Below are 23,591 nucleotides of genomic sequence, written 5' to 3'. Positions count from 1 at the left end.
ATTGAAAAAGTGTCAATTTTTATGACACCCTACTGTCAGAAACGTCATCATGCTCAAGGTGTGAAATTTTTTAGGAGTCAAATTTTTTTTTATTTCGAAGCTTAATAAAAGTTAGGAATTTACAGAAAAATTCATGGCAAAAGTTCTATTATTTCAGGAGCTTTTACCAATAACTTGAACTCCGAACAGAAACAAAAATTTTTATATGAAATATTGGTTTTTTGTTATAAACTATTATTCCAAGCTGATAGGAATGGAATTCCAAGATTTTTTGCTGTTTCTCATATTTAGAATTTTCGGTTTTATCGATGCTGATTCTAGGAACCCAAAATACTGGTTGACCTTTAAGATGCTATATCTTTTACCCATCCTCTAAAGTCACAGATGTATTTGCATTTTCTGAATGGCATTAGGTTTAGAAGGTTTCCTATACCCCATTTTCATAACTTATTTTCACTATCCAAGGAGCTAGAGTGAGGTATATGCAATTTTTATCAAAAACATGCTCATTTTTAAGTATGACCATCATTCTTTCAAAATAAACAAAAATCTGAATTAGTCGTCTGATAAATCTACAGGTCAGAATCCTCTGTTTCGGGGGCCATATACGTACTGTAAGCATCAAAGTTCAAAATGTCAAAAAAGAAGACGTTACAAAGCAAAACATATGGAAACAGTTTTGCTCCACTTTTTTTCATCGGAACGGAACTATTCCGTTTTCTTGCTCCGAAACGTTTCGAAAGCAATATGAACACTCTCGATCCGTAACGAAAATCACACCGGAGCGAACCGGAACCGTAACATCTGAGCATGGTCTTAGTGCAACGACTTCAGACATTTTGACGCCAATCTTTCTTTAAAACTCGAACCCAGTCTTCTCGCATTGTCAAGGCTGATAGGTGATAATAATTTTCGTCTTACTTACAGGTTCTGGCTTATACAGCGTCCCATTGATCGTGATATCATTGGAAAACATTTGTTGAGTTTCATTCACAAGACAAAAACATTTCGATACTTCTTCAACAAAATAAGCTATCGTTGAAGAATCAGTAGTTTTACATTTCAAAATACATTCAGTGGAGGAGACAGCAGTTGATGGTGCTTCTCCGTTCTCATTTAAAGTTGTTGAAAATGTTTTACCTTCATCAGTTATATAGAATTGCGCCTGCGCACTAATACTTAAAGGTATCAGGAACAGAAAAGTGAAAAACTTTAATTCCATCATCTCCGATCGATTAACGAGCTTTTACTTTCCGATGAACATAGACTTGGTATTTGGCCAACTCAAACCTTTTGCTATATTCATGTAATACTGTCTAAATACCAGCTTTTGAATTCTAGTTGGCTAAAACCATACGTAAATGTAGCTGTGATTTTCCTATCAGTGGCCGATCTGGAAGGTGTTAAAAACTCATAATGAAGAGTGTTTCCTACCATATAAGGGAGTAAAAAGAGACTCCAACAACCCCCTCTCCCTATCCTTAGATCAATTATTTAAGGATTTCTTTGACGATATTTCTTCATTTAGATACCTATCAACATCAATTGGAAGTCAATCGTTACTGTCATTATTTAACCCTACCTACTGAGAGGGGGGGCACAAAGTGCCCCCCCCCTGTTAGAAAATTGGCTGGCATTTTTGAACTAATGAGGCTATGAAGCTGAATTTTTACGACTTTTCATCAAATTTTATGGGGAATATTTTGGTTAAAAATTTTTTTTGATTGGTCAATTATTTTAGTCCCAATGACAGGTTTGTCGGTGACCACTACCATTCCACAACTGCAGCACAGGCTATTTTGCTCTTTTTTTATGTTCTTACTCCAAGATACTATAACATGTTACCAGGTATACTTTAATTGTCCATTTCATTTGTATTGCTTCCATTTCATCTTACAGGACAACTAACAGCAAAAAATAAATATAAATATGCCAAAAAAAAGTATCACCGACTTGAAAAAGTTGAAATGTTCTGATTTTACGCGGTTTTGAAAGTTTAAAACATTTTCTTCGGTTTTGGCGCGCTATAGTAGAACGTCATGACAAAAATGTTGATTTAGATTTTAATTTCCATTTTGCACATTGTAAAAGCTTTCAAATAAAAGCAAAATGAAGGAGAATGTAATTCTCCATCTGTTTCAATAGCAATTTTAAGAAACACCGTTTTTTTTTAGTTTTTTGGGTGATTTTTGCCAATTGTTGATACAATTGATGACGTCATCAAAAATTGCATTCAATTTTCAAAAAAAAAATTTGATAAATTTGTTTGTTATAGGTTTAGGCATTGCTGTACCAAATTTCATGACCAAATAATGTTCCTATCCTAAGTTATCCGCGGGGGGCACTATGTGCCCCCCCCTTTCAGTTCTAAGGGAGCCAAATAGCTCTCAGTAGGTAGGGTTAAGGATTTCTTTCACGAGATTTTCTCATTTAGATATCATCAATTGGAAGTCAATCGTTACTGTCATTATTTAAGGATTTCTTTGACGAAATTTTCTCATTTAGATACCTATCAACATCAATTGGAAGTCAATCGTTACTGTCAATGATTAACCAATACCGAGTTTATGTATTTGCACTTTTGAGGACGGTAGAGTGACTGAAGCGATTTGGAAAATCCCGCAATTCCGCCCCGCAATATCGAGGACGGTAAAAATGCTGATTTACCGTCGTCCTCAGCTGGTCAGGATCTAGTCAAATTAGAACCTTACCGTCTCCGTCGCTGAAAAACACACATACATAAACTCGCTAATAATTAATCTACCGTGGCTTGTTAGTGCCATGTTTAAACTACTTATACTTAGAGGTTCTAAGTCAGACTTAGTAGTGAAAAGAGTCGACTTAATTGCCAAGTTGATAAAATGCCCGAGACTCTCTATCTGGCATATATATTGAAATTTAAAAAAAGGGCTGGACCCGATATCGTCCGTGTAATATATCATTATGATATTACGATATAACATAGTTTTATATTATAAAACGTAATATGTTGCGCGGCGGAAAATAGCGTCTGTGTTTACGGACATTGTTTAAGACATTGAGCCCCTCTGACTATTTTTCGCCCACGCGGAAAAATTTAATATAAAATTTAATATAAAATTTAATATAACGCAAACCCAATTTTACTTTTACTTTTTCTGATAGGGAAACACGTGCAAAATAAAAACAACAAGACGACTTGAAGTCGAAAATTTCGCCTAGAATTTGAACTACATGGGAAAACAAGAAGTAGATGAAGCTAATCTGAAACCTACTTTACATCGAGCCTTGATGAAACAATTTTACAACAAGAACAACGAGGCTTAAATCGCTAAAAAAATAAGACCAATTTAAGAACAATTGTCGTTTAATTTTTAAAAACTCTCATAAAGTATATGCTTATAAAAAATAGATATGCTCTTATTACACGCCATCTCTTGTTTACTTTGTAAGAACTAATTACCGAAAGGTTTATCACCATCTATCAAGAGTTATTGATTTGATTCTTATAAAGTAAATGCTTATAAGAAAAATAAAAATGCTCATATTGTACATCAACCCTTGTTTACTTTGTAAGAACTAATTACCGAAAGGTATATTACCGTCTATTAAGAGTTATTGATTTGATTCTTATAAAGTAAATGCTTATAAGAAAAATAAATATGCTCATTTTGTGCCCCATCCCTTGTTTACTTTGTAAGAACTAATTACCAAAAGAACTAATTACCGAAAGGTATATTACCGTCTATTAAGATTTATTGATTTGATTCTTATAAAGTAAATGCTTATAAGAAAAATAAATATGCTCATTTTGTGCCCCATCCCTTGTTTACTTTGTAAGAACTAATTACCGAAAGGTATATCACCGTCTATCAAGAGTTATTGATTTGATTCTTATAAAGTATATGCTTATAAGAAAAATAAATATGCTCATATTGTGCGCCGTCCCTTGTTTACTTTGTAAGAACTAATTACCGAAAGGTTTGTCACCGTATATCAAGAGTTATTGATTTGATTCTTATAAAGTATATGCTTATAAGAAAAATAAATATGCTCATATTGTACACCAACCCTTTTTACTTTGTAAGAACTAATTACCGGAAGGTATATCAGCGTCTATCAAGAGTTATTGATTTGATTCTTATAAAGTAAATGCTTATAAGAAAAATAAATATGCTCATATTGTGCCCCATCTCTTGTTTACTCTGTAAGAACTAATTACCGAAAGGTATATCACCGTCTATCAAGAGTTATTGATTTGATTCTTATAAAGTATATGCTTACCGTCATTCTTCTAATTTAATCCGTCCTCTAATTAGTACGAATTAATCATTTTGGCAAAATGAAATAATTTATCTAACTCTAATTATTAGTACGAGTCCATGATCACGAATTTCTGATTTTCCTCTAATTTAGTACGATAAAGGTCAAATTTTCCTCTAATTATAGTATAGATACCAGCTGATTTCATTTTCAAAACGGTCAATGCAAAACTTTACAGTCAAATGAGAGAGAAAGTTCTCAAGGAACTGGAAACTTTTGAAGAAAAGAGAAAAGTTGGTCAAAATAAGAGTTTGAAAAAGAAAGAAAAAATAAATAAAAAGTACCAAAAAGTGTGTTTTAAATTTTTGAACCCCTAATTTAATACGATTTGATATCTCTTTTACTCTAATTATTAGTACAACAATCAACGTCAATTTCCAAGGTATTTTATTTCCTCTTATTATTAGTACGACCCCTTCAAAATAATTATTTTTTCCGGAGGATTAAATTAGAAGAATGACAAATAAATATGCTCTTATTTTGCGTCATCCCTTGTTTACTTTGTAAGAACTAATTACCGAAAGGTATGTCACCGTCTATCAAGAGTTATTGATTTGATTCTTATAAAGTATATGCTTATAAAAAATAGATATGCTCTTATTACACGCCATCTCTTGTTTACTTTGAAAGAACTAATTACCGAAAGGTATATCACCGTCTATCAAGAGTTATTGATTTGATTCTTATAAAGTATATGCTTATAAGAAAAATAAATATGCTCATATTGTGCGCCGTCCCTTGTTTACTTTGTAAGAACTAATTACCGAAAGGTATATTACCGTCTATTAAGAGTTATTGATTTGATTCTTATAAAGTATATGCTTATAAGAAAAATAAATATGCTCATTTTGTGCGCCGTCCCTTGTTTACTTTGTAAGAACTAATTACCGAAAGGTATATTACCGTCTATCAAGAGTTATTGATTTGATTCTTATAAAGTATATGCTTATAAGAAAAATAAATATGCTCATTTTGTGCCCCATCCCTTGTTTACTTTGTAAGAACTAATTACCGAAAGAACTAATTACCGAAAGGTATATTACCGTCTATTAAGAGTTATTGATTTGATTCTAATAAAGTAAATGCTTATAAGAAAAATAAATATGCTCATTTTGTGCCCCATCCCTTGTTTACTTTGTAAGAACTAATTACCGAAAGGTATATCACCGTCTATCAAGAGTTATTGATTTGATTCTTATAAAGTATATGCTTATAAGAAAAATAAATATGCTCATATTGTGCGCCGTCCCTTGTTTACTTTGTAAGAACTAATTACCGAAAGGTATATCACCATCTTTCAGGAGCTATCGATTTGATTCTTATAAAATAAATGCTTATAAGAAAAATAAATATGCTCATATTGTGCGCCGTCCCTTGTTTACTTTGTAAGAACTAATTACCGAAAGGTTTGTCACCGTATATCAAGAGTTATTGATTTGATTCTTATAAAGTATATGCTTATAAGAAAAATAAATATGCTCATATTGTACACCAACCCTTTTTACTTTGTAAGAACTAATTACCGGAAGGTATATCAGCGTCTATCAAGAGTTATTGATTTGATTCTTATAAAGTAAATGCTTATAAGAAAAATAAATATGCTCATATTGTGCTCCATCTCTTGTTTACTTTGTAAGAACTAATTACCGAAAGGTATATCACCGTCTATCAAGAGTTATTGATTTGATTCTTATAAAGTATATGCTTATAAGAAAAATAAATATGCTCATATTGTGCCCCATCCCTTGTTTACTTTCTAAGAACTAATTACCGAAAGGTATATCACCGTCTATCAAGAGTTATTGATTGATTCTTATAAAGTATATGCTTATAAGAAAAATAAATATGCTCATATTGTGCCCCATCCCTTGTTTACTTTCTAAGAACTAATTACCGAAAGTTATATCACCGTCTATCAAGAGTTATTGATTTGATTCTTATATAGTATATGCTTATAAGAAAATAAAGAAAAATCAAAACTGTGAAGCTAAAGAGACGCAAAGATATAATGACGTAATCCAAAGAAAACCTCAGAAGATCTTCCGTGGTTATACGAGCGTGTAATTTGTAAATTGATTTTAGTGAGTTTGTCCACCGTATCAAGTACTTTCGTTTTCTAAATTTTCGTCCGATATCACACCATGCCTATCGTAATACTTTCGCTAAGGCGAAATTAAACTAGGTCACAGTGTGGATCTAAACCCCACTGAAACGACCGCCTTCCATCACGCATCACGCGAAAAAGCGCGCGCACGTTATTAACGCCTACATGTCATCTCCAGTACATTTTAGATTATTCATTGAAAGCAGATTACAATATAGTCATTTTTCATGTCTCGATTATTCAATTCCGAATAAAAGACATTCAGGGAAAAAAAAGAGAAACACCTGGGTAATCTAGTTAAAAAAACCGAAAGTAAATGGTAGACAAAGTAATGAGCCAAGGCAAAACGAGATTAGCGTACCACTATGAAAAAAACCGCCTCTGGCGGTCGAAAATTTGTTGCTATGTAGGAAAAGGATTCAAATCTAAATTGCGCAGCTTCGTCTGAAAATATCAGCAAATTTATGTATTTGCATTTTCGAGTACGGTGGAGTGACTGAAGCGATTTAGAAAATCCCGTGAAATCGTGGACGGTAAAAGTACTGATTTTCCATCGCCCTCATTCAGTCAGGATGATGTAAACGACGACAACGTTTAGAGAGTAGTCAGAAAGTATCTACTAGGGTGGGTGGAGGATATTTTCAAAAATTCCAAAAAAAATTGCATCCCCGCCCTTGATTTTCAAAGAAATTTCAAGCACCCCCCCCCCTTAACCAGTCAATATATTCCCCTCTAAATACTAAAGATTTTTTTTAAACACCCCAAAGGTTCGGTCATTTCCTCTACAGTAGATACTTTCTGAAAATTCCCTTAATGTTAAAAACATGTAAGATATAAATAAAGAAGAACTACGAAATTCCAAAAGGATAATGATGTTTAATTATTAATTCTATTTAGTAAAGGATTGGAATAATTTCGTTAGTAATAAGAGTTATTTATTTGTAAAAATGTGGATAAGAAAAATATCAAGAACTATCAAAATTATTTGTTTTATCTCTAAATATGCATGTTCAAAAATTAAAATCCATCATGAAGATAAACAACCCTGGATTTAAGATATGTTAGTGGTCTGGATAAACCAGGCAATGAATATAGAATAACAAAGCAGAATTTATGGTATATATGCGAGACGGAGTACTTGGGCAAAATGGATGTCGGGTATGTGCGAGCCGTAAGGGTCCCTTTTTTAAACCCTCGAAAGTCTCTCAAGGGGTACAAAAACGATAAATTAGAAAGGGCCCTACAATTAAGAAATATTGAAGTCGAATCACTCAAAGGTTCATAAAATCTGGTAATTTTGGAAAAAATATTGGAAAAATATATGTAGCACCTCATACCCAAGCATCGAGTTTATTTTGTGTCTTTTTATCGGTTTTGTCTACACCTTCATTTATATGAACTTCTTCCATTTCGATATTTAGCTCACATGTGTTTCTTTGCTCCCCTTTCTCTCTCTTCGGTGATACATGGACAACATTTGGATTATCTGCTGATTCAGCATTCGTTTCTTTATTTTCATCATTATCATCAATAATACTGACTTCAGTTACACTTTTGATCATTTTTTGAACATCTAAAGATTCAACTTTTTGTTCTCTCGTTGTTGAAGAGTTACTTGATACATTTGAAGTTGATCTTTCCCTAAATTTCATGAATTGTAAAAATTTCTTAAAATTCTCATTCGCTTTATATTTTAAAGTATCCGGAAGACTCTCCTCAGGCTCCACGTCGTCACTTGTCTCGTTACAATGATGTTTACAAAACTTTTCGAATTGCAACCATTGTTTAAACTTTTCACTTGTGGTCAGTTCTGGTGATTCACTGTTATAAAGGTCTGTGCGATATTGATAACCAATAGCAGCCGCTCTCACATTATCAATATCAACATTTGATTCTCCTTCAAGCTCTTTCCCTGCGTTAAACTGCATAAATAAAGCACGCGTAAGATGTTTTACGGGAATATGACGACGTATATAATGTCCACGGTATCTACGTATCGACGGATTTTGTATTAGAATTACGGCAAGATGCCAGCGGATCTGTGCACTACGTGATACGTCTTGAGCGGTTCTTTGGCGTGATTTATTAATTGATAATGGGCACCCGTTAGCACCCCATTCTGCGTTGTCAGCTGAACCGTAGGTTTTCAGTAAGACTTTGGTTTCTAAAAATGTAGAATTTTTTGGAGTAAAATATCTAGCTTTACTTTACACATATTGACTGAAACCAAATTTTCGGAAACCAAGAATCAAAGAATTTTTAAAACTCGTTTTTGGAGAAAAAAAAACATTGTTACAGAAACATACCATACGGATAATATAAATGATGAACTATTGGATGTCTTCCATCATGAACAAAATGAAATTTAAAAGCCTACGTTGTCAAATCCAATGGCGAGTTTTAAAAGTAAAGTGTGTTTGTTTGTAAGTTTATAAAGGTGACCTTTTTTCGGGTGAAAAATGCTGGGTGAAACATGTGTACACCCCTGTGTCACAAACCCGCTCGAACCCTAGCCCCACTGGAAAATTTGGCAAAAATTTTGTCACTGGCGGAAAAATACCATAGAATTTCAGCCTCACTGTGAAATTGATTTTGATTTCATCCTTTCAAAATTCAATGTTTAGAAATTGCATTTGGGTTTTTTAACCTTGGAACAATAGAGATTCTATCTCTATTGGTATTTCAATAGAAATATCTATCCCCTTTGAGGTAAAAAGTTCCACCGGGGTTGTAAGACAGGGATTTATATGTTACTTACCTCCTCTGACAACTGTGAACTCATCTTGTTGAAGAGATTTATCGATGTGTCCAAGTAAAATGCGCACGAAACAATGAAGGACAGGGTTCGAGTGTTGATGCTCAACCATGAGGAAACCAAGATATGCTAAGAAACCTGTATAAAAGTTATACAAATAAAATTGATCAGAAAAGTAAAAATCTTGGAAAAAAACTTTTATATCATCAAAATAACCCAAAAAAGGATGAAATCAAGATTGGACTTATCTTGTATCATTGTAGTAGTAAATTAAAGGGTTTTTTTTTACGTGTTGCCGTTTCATATCAGACACATGTTTCATATCAGGACAATGTCTCCCCATAGTATAAGAAAGCCGCGGCTTTCTTATACTATGGTCTCCCCATTGTTGTATTGTGCTGATATAAGCAAAAAATGTCTTTCTTTTCCTCTTTCTCACTATAATCTTGCTCCACATCTATATCAGTTCAATATAAAAAAGATTGCACTCTTATTTAAACCTATTAGCCCAAGGGGGTAGAATCTACCACGCTGATGTTCTTTTGTGTATATCTCGGAGAAAAAATTTTGAAACATCTTGAAAATTTGTGCAATTTTTTAGGGTCATAGGTTTTCTAGGTTAGGTTTTCTGACTTTATTGTGGAACATGACATAAAACCAAGCTAAAATAGCTCTTCTAGATAAGAAATAATAGAGGGTGGTAGATTCTACCCCACCCCCTCCCTGCGGCTACAAAAATCAAAAAAGGTTGGGGTTAATAGGGTTAAAGACAAAACCTTTAATCTTGTTTAAAATTTCTTAAATCTATTTCACTAAGCTAAATGTTGTGACGGGACCAGTCAAAGAGCAAGGTAGGAGGGTGCCTTCGTCAATCCCATCCTATTGGGGCCTTCCGGAGCCTTTCTTATCAATATACCTGGATCTCTTCGTTCATAAGATCTTGGTAGAGTGCTTTTCTGTAGCCTTGACAACATGACTACACCCAAGATGGCACCATAAGCAAGGCGTAGTAAACATGACACAATACCAATAAAGACGTTGAAATAAAAGAGCACGTATGACGTAATGTGGAAACCACGCCTAAAATAAAAAGACGATAAATTAGTATTTCGGACCTTACGGTAAACTTTCGTTTATACCATAGTCCGTATAAAAAACCCCAGTCTGGTAGACTTTAGTTTCTTTCCATTCTTTCTTACTTGAACTTGTGTTGAGAAATTAGTTTGTTTTGCTCACTTTTTGATCATGTGATTAAATCTTTTACACCAATCTCAAGAGGAGTACTTGGCAACTTGATCAAAGAACTGAGCAAATCGATTTTTCATCTTTTGATTATAACAAAGAAAAAGCTAACAAAAAGTTAAAACAATAAGCTTTCCAGACCAATGTTGTTTTATAAGGATTATGTTTATCCAAACTTCTATAATTCGAACTTGTTTCCAGTCTTCGTCAAAGAAAAACCCTGTTAAAATTGCTTTCAATTATTCGAATCTCTCTGTAATTCGAACAAATAACTATATTTAGGATGCATGTCATGTGTGTCATCTGTGTTTGGCAACCATTACGTCAGATTATACGATAGACCAATGGATTTGCTTGATTTTCCTTTCAACCAATAGCGTTTGTTTGAAAAGTACGGTTATTTGCACACGTTTATTGAGACCGATACTTGAGTCTTACAGGCTCACAATTTATATCTCTGAATGTTCTCACAGGCTTTCAAAATTCGAGATTTGAGGAGAATTGAGGAGATTTAAGGAGAAATTTTCCAATTTTTGAGGAGATTTTCCTATATTTTTGTAAAAATTGAGGAGATTTCTTAGCTTTTTTATCTATGAAAACAAACCTCTCCACAAAATTTCATTTAAGGAGATTTGAGAAGCCGTGTGAGCCCTAATACTCAGTACTTACCAAGTATATGTATCTCTAGCTTTTTTAGAATCTTTATAAACTAAAAATCACCTATTATCAACACTGACATTTTCTTTACTGAGTAAGAAACATCCACGTGCCAAACCATTTTGAACAACCACTGCTATTACTGCCACAATCACTGATGGCCTGGAAAAAAAAGAGAAAAAATTCAATTTTTCTAGAAAAGTCTATATTATGAGGGGCATCTCAGGAGTAAATATTGTTTTAAAGGACTTCTCCCGTCCTTCCAAAGAAAAATTGGGTACCAGGTATGCTAAAGGAAAATTTGTTTGGAATCGACTAAAGCCTCTTGGAAAATCCTTTGTAGGGTTCCAAAAACGGTAAAAAAAGTTCTCACTTTCTTAGCTGAGTTCCGGTTGGTCACAATTCTCGAAAGCGACCCTTTGAGAGCATAAATTATGAGTTTGCTCCCCTTTGAGGGACTTCTAAGGTATTAAAGGGTACCCTTATGACTCGTGCACACAAGTCACCTGTTTTTCCTAAATACCCCCCCCCCCCCGAATATGAGTAGCTTAGGTCTGTCTCAAAAACATATTTAAAAGAAATTAACCATTACCATAATTTTGAAAAGCATTAGCCGGTAGAAAATGAGCAAACCAATGACTTAATACGAAGGGTACCATGGGTACCGCAAAAGCAAAAATTGATGACGTCAGCAAAACTTGTTTTTTCAAATAAATCTAGTTTTGCTAAAGGTAACTTCGTCATGGTGCCCTTCTTATTAAATCATTAGTTTGCTCATTTTTCGCCGGCTGATTCTCTCCAAAATTATGGTAATTTTCATATTTTTGAGACATAACTACCTGAGTAGAACCCAGCAGACACATAACGTTGTTTCAACGTTCATCAAACGTTATATGGACGTTGTGAACATTAGATAAACGTGAAAAGAACGTTATGTGAAAGCTGGGTAAAAATGCTCGAACTCACCAGTATCCTTTGATAAGTGTTATTAGGAACGAAGGGCCACCATAAAATAACGGAACAAAGAAGAATACACTCAAAAATGAAAAAATCAACCAAAACACAGCATGCTTGATCAAGTAGCCTGAAAAAGTAAAAATAATCATTTCTATTCGATAATGCTTTTGTCCATCCTTAGTAATGGTGTTTATAAGCAAGACGGTCGTAATCGATAAAATCGATAATCGATTAAAATCGATAGCTAATCGATATTAATCGATGAATTAGACATCGATGATCGATTTTATCCATTGCGACCGTCTAGGGTACAAAAGATTCAGAAATCTTTCAAAATGAAAGGCTGTGATAAAACAACTTATAATCGACGGCAGTTTTAACATAATATGTAAATTGCAATTCTTTAAGCGTTTTAACATATAATGTTAAATCCGTTCTTTGTCGAATTAACATAATACGTTGATTTGATATGATCTCCTGCTCGGGAATGTTTTAGCCTGTACCTAATCACTCACTCTATATTGCTGGTAGGATTACTTACAACACCTTACAGGATCTTTCCATTAGCCTCGAACTATACTTTTACTTTCGAAAAGAGAGTAAAGAAATACAGGCTACAAAATTAATCAAAAATGGTACCGAAAGTAGTGAATTCTTTAATCATGATTAATTTGGATTGATCGTTGAATGGATTTTTGGATGGATTTTAACCATCATTGCACTTTTGTATGACTTTTACTTTTAAGAGAAATTTACACATGTAATATTTGATCTTTTTAAAGTAAGATTTTATCATTGAAATTTGGTTTTGTTTTCATACAACATAATATACAGTACTCTATATGATATATGTGGAGATCGGGGGATCGGGTAACTTTTGCATCAGTGGAGACTAACATGCTTAGCCCTCAAATGAAAGACCTGGCTGGTCATTGAAATACAAAGTCAAATCAAAACAAAAACGGTAGAGTAGTAGAGCTGCGAGCGGAGCTGCGTAGTTGTATTTTTAATAATGACCAGCCAAGTGCCAGAGGCTGCCAGGTCATTTCTTTGAGGGCTATGCATGTTAGCCTCCACTGATGCAAAAGTTACCCAACTTCACGGTATTATTTATACACAGTCACTACAGCCACCCACAGGCACTGTGGTATAGTGGTCATTGACATTGACCTTTGGTTAGTTGTTTGGTTTCTGCTCAGGCGGCTGAGGTTCGATTCCCCCAATTGCATCGGCTCACTTGGCACGCAAGTGACGACTGAAGCTTTGCATCGCCCAGGTCATCAACCCATACCATGTGATGTGAGGAAGATGTGAGGGGACTTGTGGTCATTGACATTGACTTTTGGTGTCTGGTTTCTGCTCAGGCGGCTGAGGTTCGATTCCCCCAATATAATTCAATCATGGTCTGTTCTACATTAGTTATGTTTGATAAAATATTAGGTTATCTCGAAGTACACCAGTTTGTACACCGGGTTTGACAGGAAAAAAAGGCAGTAAGAAATTCTTGTTCAACAAACCTGGCTTAACCTCGTAAGCTCTACTTTTGATGAAGTTTAAAATTTTGGTTTGAATGGGTGGTCCGTCTGATAACCTAAAACAATAAGGTTAAAGAGAAAATAACATATCTGATGTTTACCAGCTGGGATGTTTAATAAGGTTTTGAATCATATTTTCGACTTCTTTTCATCATCAAATCCTTCTCTAAAACTTTTTATCCCTTCTAGATCGAACATGGGCCTCAGCGAGCCATTTGGAGTGGGGGGTCGGATATTTTGGAAAAAATGGCTCCTACCGTTTGGGTGACAAAGAAAATTTTTACACCCTCAAAACACCCTAAAACGTTATTTAATTAGGAATAAAAACAGTTTTTATGATTTGATTTTTTCTGCTTTTTAAAGTTGTTATAATGAGCAATAAGAAATGGGCTTTTCTAGAAAAAAACCGTATACCCTCTGTTGAGGAGGTCCATTTCCGTTCCAAAGGGGTAAGGTTTGATATGTGGCGGAATTCCATAGGGAGATGCAAAAAATCTGCCTAAAATAACTGGAATTCCGTGGGGTAGCTTTTTAAATCCTACTAAAATTCAGAATTCCAGAGGGGTTTAAACCTAAAATTACCTGGAATTCCAGGGGGTTGCAGCATTTCCAACCACAGAGGGATGGACCTACAGTTTTTTTCTGGAAAAGCCCAATGTCTGCAAAAGGTGCCCCCGTCAACTAGACGAGCAATTTTAGAGAATGAACAACTTACACATTTTCTAATCTTTCTTTTTCACGTGCCACAATATGTTTTCGGAAGACGTCTTTGACGTGGATGTAATGTGGGGGGCGTACGGGCCTTCGTAATACCGATATACCGATCACTTTTTCTCTCAATTACCGATATACCGATAAATTTTTCGTTCAAATACCGACACCGATCAATTTTTCCCAATTTTTCAGGTACTTATCTCCCGGAGGGGGTACTTAGGCAAATATGGGTGCTGGGTATGTGTGGGCGATAAAGGTTTGGTTTGTCACCATCCAAAGTCTCTATGACGATTACCAAACAGTAGCGTGGTGGGTAGATCAAGGTTGGGCAGGCAAAAGTAGAATTTTGGCTTAAGGCGCCTTGTATGCTTATTCTGCCATTTTTTGGTTGCATTCGTATACCAAAGGTTAAAATTCAGGTCATTTTAGAAATATTTAGGAAATGCGAGCGAAGCGACCAAGTAAAAATTGCGACATTGCTCATCGAGATGGATTGAGTAAAGCCAATTACAGTATAATGACATTGAACAAAATTTTTGACAAAAAAAGAACAAAAAACACAACCATGGTCATGCTTCTCTATTAGTCAGTGGAAAAAGTTAACTGTGTTTGACGCGAGCCAAAATTGTTTCCAAAACAGAGCTTAAATTTGACCAAAAGTTTAGCGTAATGCTAAAAATTGAATAAGAGAACGGAAAACCATCAAGGAACCTCGAACTTTCATCGAAAATGGGAGCTTATCGAGTGATAGAATGTCGAATAGTAGAAAGTAACGGATAAAGATATAAATTTAATACCATCTCTAGATCAAAAAATTGAAGGAAAGTAGTGCGTGCGAATGAAGCAAGAAAGAAATTGTGAGTTTTTGTTTTGAATATTGTTTTCACCAAATTGGTCGTGGGGCACAGTTAGATCTCCCTTCAAAAATCGTCTTATAACTTAATTGCGAGCGAAGGGAGCAAAAAAATTCATGATTTTTCAAGTTATTTCTGGTCTTTGGGCGCAAGTTAAAGCCCATTAAGGGTAATTTTAAGAGTTGGGCGTTCAAAACTCCACTTGGGGAGGCGTGGCCCCCTGCCAAAACCGCCAAAATGGATCGTTTAGAGAGCGTCAACTGTATTCACGACAGGAAAATGTGTCAAGCAGACCCCTGGCTGAGACTCATGATCTTCGATACCAAGGAGGTGGTCGATACCGATAGTTGACCAAAAATACCGAAATACCGACATAAAAAGGGTCTTTTACCGATACCGAGATGGTCTTAAAATACCGATTACCGATCAATTTTTTCCTCTAATACCGATTTACCGATCTAAAAAAAGGCCAATACCGATGTACCGATATCCCGTACGCCCCCCTGTAATGATAACCTTTTTTCCAATCATCTCTCTCATCGTTGAACAATAAACCAAATATATAAAGGTCAGTGGTTCTTACACTTATGTCTGTTACAAAGTTCGTCTTATGATGGATTATTTACTCAAATAATTGTCTCCTTCGGAAACAACAAAGACAAAAGAGAGAATTCAGCTGATGTTTATTCTCACCTCCATTGAATAGTAATATTTTTGACACATTTCACTGATTACTCAAATGAACAGCAATCATCTCGTTAAAAATTTCAAATTGATGTAGAAAAAAACGCAATTTTACCACACCATACTACTTTTAACGAAGTTAAAGTCACCCATAGCATTTAGATATCGACTTCATTTTTTTTTTTTGAGATTCCCAAAAGATCAAACTTAAAAAGTGTCTCAGCATTTTATTTCTAACCGAGTTTCTTTCCTTCAGCATTTTTGAGAAAGATTTCAGCGAAAGATACTAGTTTTAACAGATGCGTCTCGAAGAGTACTATCGATTAGAGGGGTCATTTATGGGGTTTCCTAGGCTAGATCATGAGATATTTGAGTTTGAAATTTTGCTGACTCAGCGTTTTTCCACGTTTTTGGCCCTTTTTTGCTGAGTCAGCAAAATTTCAAACTCTAATATCTCATGATCTAGCCCAGGAAACCCTATAAATGACCCCTCTAATCGATAGTACGTATCAGCCAATTCCGGGGGACTAAGTCCGCCAAATGAGACAAATGACCCCATTTTGGAGATCTACTCTTGAAGCTCTATCTGATGGCACAATCAGTTTTTGCTAAACGAGAACTTCAAAAATCGACTTTCTAAGGACCCCCAGACTAAAATGACCCTACCCCCTTCAAGCCCCCATAAAAAAATTTTCCCCAGCTTTGCCAGCTTGGCAAAAACCGGTTTTGAGGTCCCAAGGAACCATATAACGAGAAAATAAAATAAAAACCCATATTTACTACTTGTAAGGGTTGATGCAAAAAAGCCCTTTTCGCCGCCGGACTATAAGAAAATAGTCTCTACAAAGCTATAAAATGTTCGTAACTTGTTCTTAACATTTTGGTCATGTTCTTATATAGTTTGTTCTCATAAAAACGAGTACTGAAACTTACCAATTCGTCCATAAACTTTGTGTCACGGACCGCATTGTTTTATTGATATGAATACGAGTGATATTGATCATACACGGTAATGTGTCGTTAACGAAATTTTTTACAACCTCATCCGAATTCTCAAAATGGCGTTCGAATTCACCGTTCAGAAATGTGGTTAGAAGGTCTCCGGCGCTGTTTGAGGTGCGAAATGTCTGGTAGACATTTTCAAGCACATCGAAATTCATTGCAGCAAAATTTAAATCTAGAAAAAAAGTTGAAAAATTATTAAAAGTCATAATTTTAACCTAAATAAACCAGCCGAGGCTAGAAGATCAGCCAAAAGAGCTAAGAGGGTTAGAGGGTCAAAGGGGTTAGAGGGTCAAAGGGATGAAAGGGATAATTTTGATGAGATGCGAGCAAATTTTAGATCAGCGTTCGATACAATTGCAATTAGCTGCCGATTGAAAAGTCCAGGAACCTCGCTCGTTTGGGATGTTAGTTAGTCTAGTGTAATTAAACTTTTTGTTCATTTTAGTCAGTTATAATACATTTTTTCTGTTGGGTGTAGACAATATCCATATCTGACCAAAGTGTTATACTCCAAATACACGTTGTTTTTTTTTATAAGGAACACGTTTATAAGGAACTCGAGGCTGAAAATGGTTCAAAAAATAAGGAATTGTTAAGGAACTGCTCAAGCTGAGAATAAGTGGATTTGAAAATAATGTACCTTATTGGGACTAATTTGACCAAATTTTGATCATTCAAGGGGCAAAAAGCTCAAAATTTTCTATGTAGTAAGGAACTCGATAAGGAACTTTGAGACTGAAATTCTCTGTAAAAAACGAACTCCAGGCTCAGAGCAAAGTTAAGGTTCCTTATAAAAACAAAACCTGTAAATAAGAAAATTGCCAAAAAGTCAAACCCAAAATAAAGATACATGCCATAATTTTAGTGCAGAACCATTTTTAGTTTTCATTACATAGAAACTGTACTTTTTTTGTTTACTTGATAAAACCCCGATAACACTTTGTCGTAACTCTCTGTAGCTTCTTCTAAAAATTGTAACTGACTGCCATTAAGCTACAAACTTTAAGAAAACCGCAAACTCCTGAAAAACATAGTTTTTGCCTATAGAAATGGATCAGTTATAAATATCTTTTAGCTGTTTCTCTTACTGCCGGTCACAAGTCCGGGACTTCAGGCATAGTTTTTGTTTTCTATTTATATATGTGTGTTGAGAGTTGTTATTTGGTGGTTTTGTGTTTCTCATTCTTTTAAATTGGGTACTCTCTTTTGTTTCAAAGTCCCAAATCTTTCTTATTGTATTTTATTCATCTGATATTGGAATGATTTCAAAAAAATAATAAATCAAAAAATGTATAATCTTCAAAAATACAAAAACATTCTTGTCTTTTTAATTTAGATCTTTTTAAGCTGCTTATATATCAAATCTTTTCCTTTCCTTAAAATGACTGATATTACATCTTTAGTATATATATAACTTTGTGAGAAATATTTTTATCCTTCATAAATTTCTAAAGCAGGAACAATTTTAGTCTGTATACTTTACCAAATTCCAATATATAACACTTTGTCTGTCACAATTCTCTGCAGCTCCTACCAGAAATTGTAACTGGTCGCCATTAACAATTTTAAGCTACAGTAGTCACAAACCGCACACTCTAGAAAAACACATTTGCCAGATAGTGGCCATGTTGTGTAACTTGATGGTATTGGTATATATACTTCATTAAAAAATCTAGAAACCATTTCTCATAACTTTCCGCAGTCCGCTTTCTGCAAGTCCGATAAAAGATATGTAAAAACTGTTGTCGCCATTCATAGACCTTTTTTCAAAGAGGCCACCCTGCTGAATAATTATGTAGTCCAGCAGAAAAACAATGATAAAACCATGCGTAATTATTACAATATGCATGATACAGTAATTATGCATGGCTCTATCATTGTTTTTATGGCTGGAGTACATAATTATTCAACAGGACGTCCTTTTTAAAAAAAGGTCTATTCCATATCAACCATTTAGTTGAAGCCAAAAACGTGCGCAAAGATCAGAAAAAAATTTATATATTTGAAGAAATTCAAAGAATTTCTGTCCAACTATCTTCTTTCAGGAGATTTGTTTGGGTGGCAGAGCAGCATATGCATTTCGTCCTTATTAGGACTCGTCAGCACTGCATACTGCACCCTGGCTAGGCAGATCGAATTGCCTAGCATCTCACGCCATAAAACTAATTGTGGCGCAGACTGAAAGAAGAAGTGGACAAAGGACAAATATTGATCAAATTCCAAAGACCATTTTGTTATAATTTTGCAAGTCAAATAATAGGAGATGTGATCGTCATCATTTGGTTCCCGTCATCTTACCGACCCTGATTTACGTCTATGTCTATGTCTATGTGGTTGAGTTGCAGGAGGCTGAGAAGCCTATTCTCAACTATAAACACCAAGTTAGTGTCCCGTCAGCACCTTGGACTGACTACCCAATTCCCCTCACATGGCATGGGTGGACCCGGGCGAAGGTTCGCTCACTTGCCAAGCGAGCTGCCGTGAGTAAGAATAGAACCTTGATCTCCCGTACAGGAATCAAGATTGATGACCACTGTACCACGGCAGCAGGTACACGCTTTTTTTTTTATAAGAATACACTTTATAAGAATGTCTATGATGAAAACGGCCAAAAAATTAAGAATATTGTAAGAATATCACCATCACCGTCTGAGGTGGTAGCTGCTGTTTCCATAAAAGGCTTCAAAGAAAAGTTGAAAGAAGCATGGAAAAGCCATCCAAAGAAATTCGTTACACGAAATTTGTAAATTGAGATCGGTTTAGAGGCCCACTGAGTGCCTACAACCTGTAATATTCATTTTAATAATAATAATAATCATGGAATTTAGCAACTGAACCTAAAAATGCCATTTTTAAAGCATTTTAACCTGTAGATAGCCAATTTCGATCTTAACCTATATGAATACCGTAAGAATATTTTTGGATGAATTTTGCCAAAAAGTTAAGAATATCCATGATGGAATGAAAATACACCATTCTTATAAAAAAAAAGCGTGTAGATACTCTACCTGCTGTCGTGGTACAGTAAGTCTGAAAGCTTTTCCGCTGCTTTACTAGCTGGGAGACCCGACTTCTCTGTCTATGTGGTTTCAAAAAAATATCAAAGACATAGACAGTAGTAGCCGGGAATTATACAAGATGCAAGAATTAATCGCAGAATTTGATTGGCTAATATCTTATTGTTATGATTTGATAAACAAAAGTATGACGTCATACAGCTCTATTGTTTCAAGAAGTGGCGCGAGCTTTTGAATTGTTTTGAAAAAATAACGGTTTTTTCTTTTGTGATTTGAAGTGATTTGAATCGAGTCAATAATTCCATACTCTGCATTTCAGTGAAGTTGTTGGGATTTTAACAGGATAGAAATATTTTTGTAACAGAGTATGGTCTCCAGACTACTGCTTTACTGGATTCCCACTGTCAACCTATGCACGCTCTGTGTTTACAAGTTTTCAAATTGAAGTAGCGAGCCGCGTGCTAAGGGAGAGTAAACCGAAAACCAGTTTATCCACGGTTGACGGTTTCTCAATTTTTTAATTCGGACAAAGTCCACGTCGATTCCCTTTCAACAAGATGTAGCTGCTTCTTTAACAGAAAAAATATTTTCGATCGAACGACCGGACGACCCACTTTTTATAGTAGAAATGACGGGAACCAAACAATATGACTGAAGCCACAACCTTGTCGATACACAGGACATTCCGGTGCAGTTTATCAGGTGCGCAAATATATGGATAAATCACTGGACAAAAGTTCCGGTGTAGTGTCTGGTGTACTTTGTTTCCTCCGAGAGAAAAATGTACCAGACAGTCCGGTCAGTCGAGCACACTGTCCCCGGGGGGGGCACTGGGTTTGCGGACTGACGGTATGTGCGGGCCAAAAATTGGCTTTTAAAATTGCACCCTTACAGTGCAGCAAAAATCAGTGAAAATCATACCCTTAGAGTGCATTTTCCCCAAAATTTTCGATCCTTTTCGTGCAAAAGATGGTCAAAATTCTAGCATTTTTGATCAAAATATCTAGAATTTTCAAAAATTTTCTGAAATTTCTACCCTTACAGTGCATCTCTAGTTTTTCTGACCCTTACAGCGCATTTTAAACATATTGGAAAAGGTACCCTTAGGACCCGCACATACCCGTCGGTCTTTTTGCCCAGCTGCCCCCCCCCCGGGACACTGTCATATTTTAAACGACAAAAAAATGAGTAATCAAATCATTTAGCGCCACGCTAAACAAAAGAAAAAAAGAAAGATCAAAGGCTTAAAACAAAAAGTACTTAAACACGTCGTGGTGAAAACAAAAATACGATATTCGTTTAGCGGCTTTTATAAGGAACACATTGATATATATTTCTGCTACCCCACAACTTGCAGTCGAAAAATTGAGCAAAATATTGAAAATATTTCTGCGGTGAAGTTTTTCAAATTTCCTTATAGAAATCTCATGTTTGGCACTCCTACACGGTAGAAAAAGTGAAGAGATGAGAAATATGACGTAAACACGATGCAAGTAGTAATTATATTTCCAAGTGATTACGAAAAGTTATTCTTTCAACAATGGTAAGTTTTTTATTACGTCTATTAGGATGACGTCTTTGCAGATTCCTGTGAGAGTTACTTTAAGAAGGTCATTGACATGCGAATGAGTTCAAGGATATTATCTAAGGCCCTCTTTATATCACGATCAATAGGGGATAAAAGCTTGCTTTTTTATGCTTTCTCGTAAGCATTAATGTATATTAAGGCAACGTAAAAAGCTCGGTAAAATAGTGGGAAGAAATGTATCCCTGTATCACGCGAGTGGTATTTTAGCTCTCCCGCCTCTCGCACCTCCCTGTGTCACAACAAAGGAAATATACCATATTACATCCCTGTCTCATGCGAGTGTGCGAGTGATGTTTTGCTTTCCTATCTCCCTGTCTCACAACGAAGGAAATACACATCATGTCCTTGTCGGAATACACATTACATCTCTGTCTTGTGCGAGTGGGATTGTTTACTTTCTCGTCACTTTTGTCTTAATGACGCGACTTAGAATACCGCTATTATTACCCTAAGTCGATTAATTTTTGCATGTACTTTTTTTTAGGGAATTGAGAATTTTAAAAAATTCGCTGCGAAGCAGCCTCTTTTTCACTAGATTTCACCAAATTTCTTTAGTTTTAACGGATTTTCAATTTATAGCAAGAACTAAGTTTTGCGAAAAGGGCCAAAACTCAGTAAAATTACGAATTTACCATTTTCATCGACCTCTAACGTTAGAAGTCGATGCCATTTTCAATTACTCCACGCGAAGTTAGAGGTCGATGCCATTTTCAATTACTCCACGCGAAGTTTAATCCACCCAAAGCGGCAGATACGTAAGGTATTTGAGTACAGAATTTCACCGGTTTGGGGACTGTAAAGATCTTCTAACGCCACATGATGGACATTTAAAAATGTTAGAAAGGTTTTGAAACGCTATTGTGTGTCAACTGTTTCATATTTGATCGGTATTAAGATGTGGTTTTGCCAGTTGAAGATTAAAATAATTTGAATATATTGCTTTTCTTTCTAGATATTCCAAATGGACCTGCCGAATAATGGTACAGCTATCAAGTATCCCGGATCGAGAAGTCAACGCATCGTCATATTGCAGAAAAAGTTTGTTCACATGCACCCGATTGTATCCACGGAGATTATATATACAAATTCTTTTATTACACCCCTATATCAGTGACCCCGGTCAGCTCCACTCAATGATGAATTACCCGGTGAAACAAATTGCATAGAACCCAAATCAAAGATCTTATTTATGGTCTTACCATCTATCCCGGTCAATCTCAGTTTTTTTAAGAATTCTTGAATATTAGTTGAAAGTCAATTTTTCCCTACCAGAGGAATCAAAAACATATTCAAATCTTTGCTTAGCTATCATTTATATGAACTGAGAGTGGATGTCAATTAGCAACGCTTGTGCAAATTATATTGGTAGAAGTTTTAGTATAAGAACTTAGCTTGAATTTGTAATAAGAACATTTATTGCGCCTATATCTATGTGCAATCTTTTGGAATGTTTTAGCAAAATAATCCTTCCTTGAATCTACTAAATAAATTCTGTCACTTCATAATTTGCCTCTACTTGATCAATCAAGTTATCTTTAATACTAGGTTTGATACTAAGTCACGCTAGTTTGGGTGTATGAGCGGTTTATCTTTACATACAGTTCATTCTACTTCACGGGGCCCCCAAGAGGTTTGCGTGAATGCGTGAAAATTGAAAAAAAATTGCGTCAATGCGTGAATTTAAGAAACTTGCGTGAACGTGAAAATCCACTTTTTAATTGCGTGAATGCGTAAATCTGGGCTATTTTGTACGTGAATTTTCCACCGATTGTGTGCAGTGTTCCCGATTTTTCAATGTTTCCCCGATTTTCCCCGAAAATTTTCCGATTTTCTGAAGACAAGTCTGTCTCACAGAGCCTCGCAGGAACTTTTTTCCTCAGTGGGTATAAAACTCCAATTGAAATTCCAATGGGGTTAGAAATTCTATTGTTCAAAAATTAAAAAATCCAGCGGGGATGGTTTTGGAGCGCAATTTCTAAGCATTGAATTTAGGGATGAAATCAAAGTCAATTTTCCAGTGGGGCTGAAATTCTAGGGTATTTTCCCACCGGCTAAGAGTGGGGAAAATATCAAGAGAGTTTAATTTGTCAGACAAATATCATAAAACTTTGCTTAGCAAACCCCCTAAAGGATGGTATGTAATATTTTACGCGTTTTTTTATGAAGAACAAACTATA

At 35.2% G+C, this 23,591-nt stretch overlaps 1 protein-coding gene across 1 annotated transcript; it reads right to left on the bottom strand.

Moving 5' to 3' along the window:
• Positions 1-7,315: 7,315 nt before the first annotated feature.
• LOC136810557 (receptor for retinol uptake STRA6-like) lies at positions 7,316-17,014 on the bottom strand. Its single transcript, XM_067067123.1, has 7 exons — positions 16,738-17,014; positions 13,535-13,608; positions 12,027-12,144; positions 11,124-11,222; positions 10,078-10,241; positions 9,165-9,299; positions 7,316-8,570 (listed from the first exon to the last, which is right to left on the bottom strand). Exons 1-7 carry the CDS (start codon positions 16,962-16,964, stop codon positions 7,738-7,740), a joined length of 1,650 nt encoding a protein of 549 aa, XP_066923224.1. The 5' UTR covers positions 16,965-17,014; the 3' UTR covers positions 7,316-7,737.
• Positions 17,015-23,591: the final 6,577 nt, after the last annotated feature.

This window comes from Clytia hemisphaerica, unplaced genomic scaffold (genome assembly GCF_902728285.1).
Source record: "Clytia hemisphaerica strain Z4C2 unplaced genomic scaffold, Clytia hemisphaerica genome assembly, whole genome shotgun sequence".
NCBI lineage: Eukaryota > Metazoa > Cnidaria > Hydrozoa > Leptothecata > Clytiidae > Clytia > Clytia hemisphaerica.
This window is presented reverse-complemented; position numbering and strand designations above follow the sequence as displayed.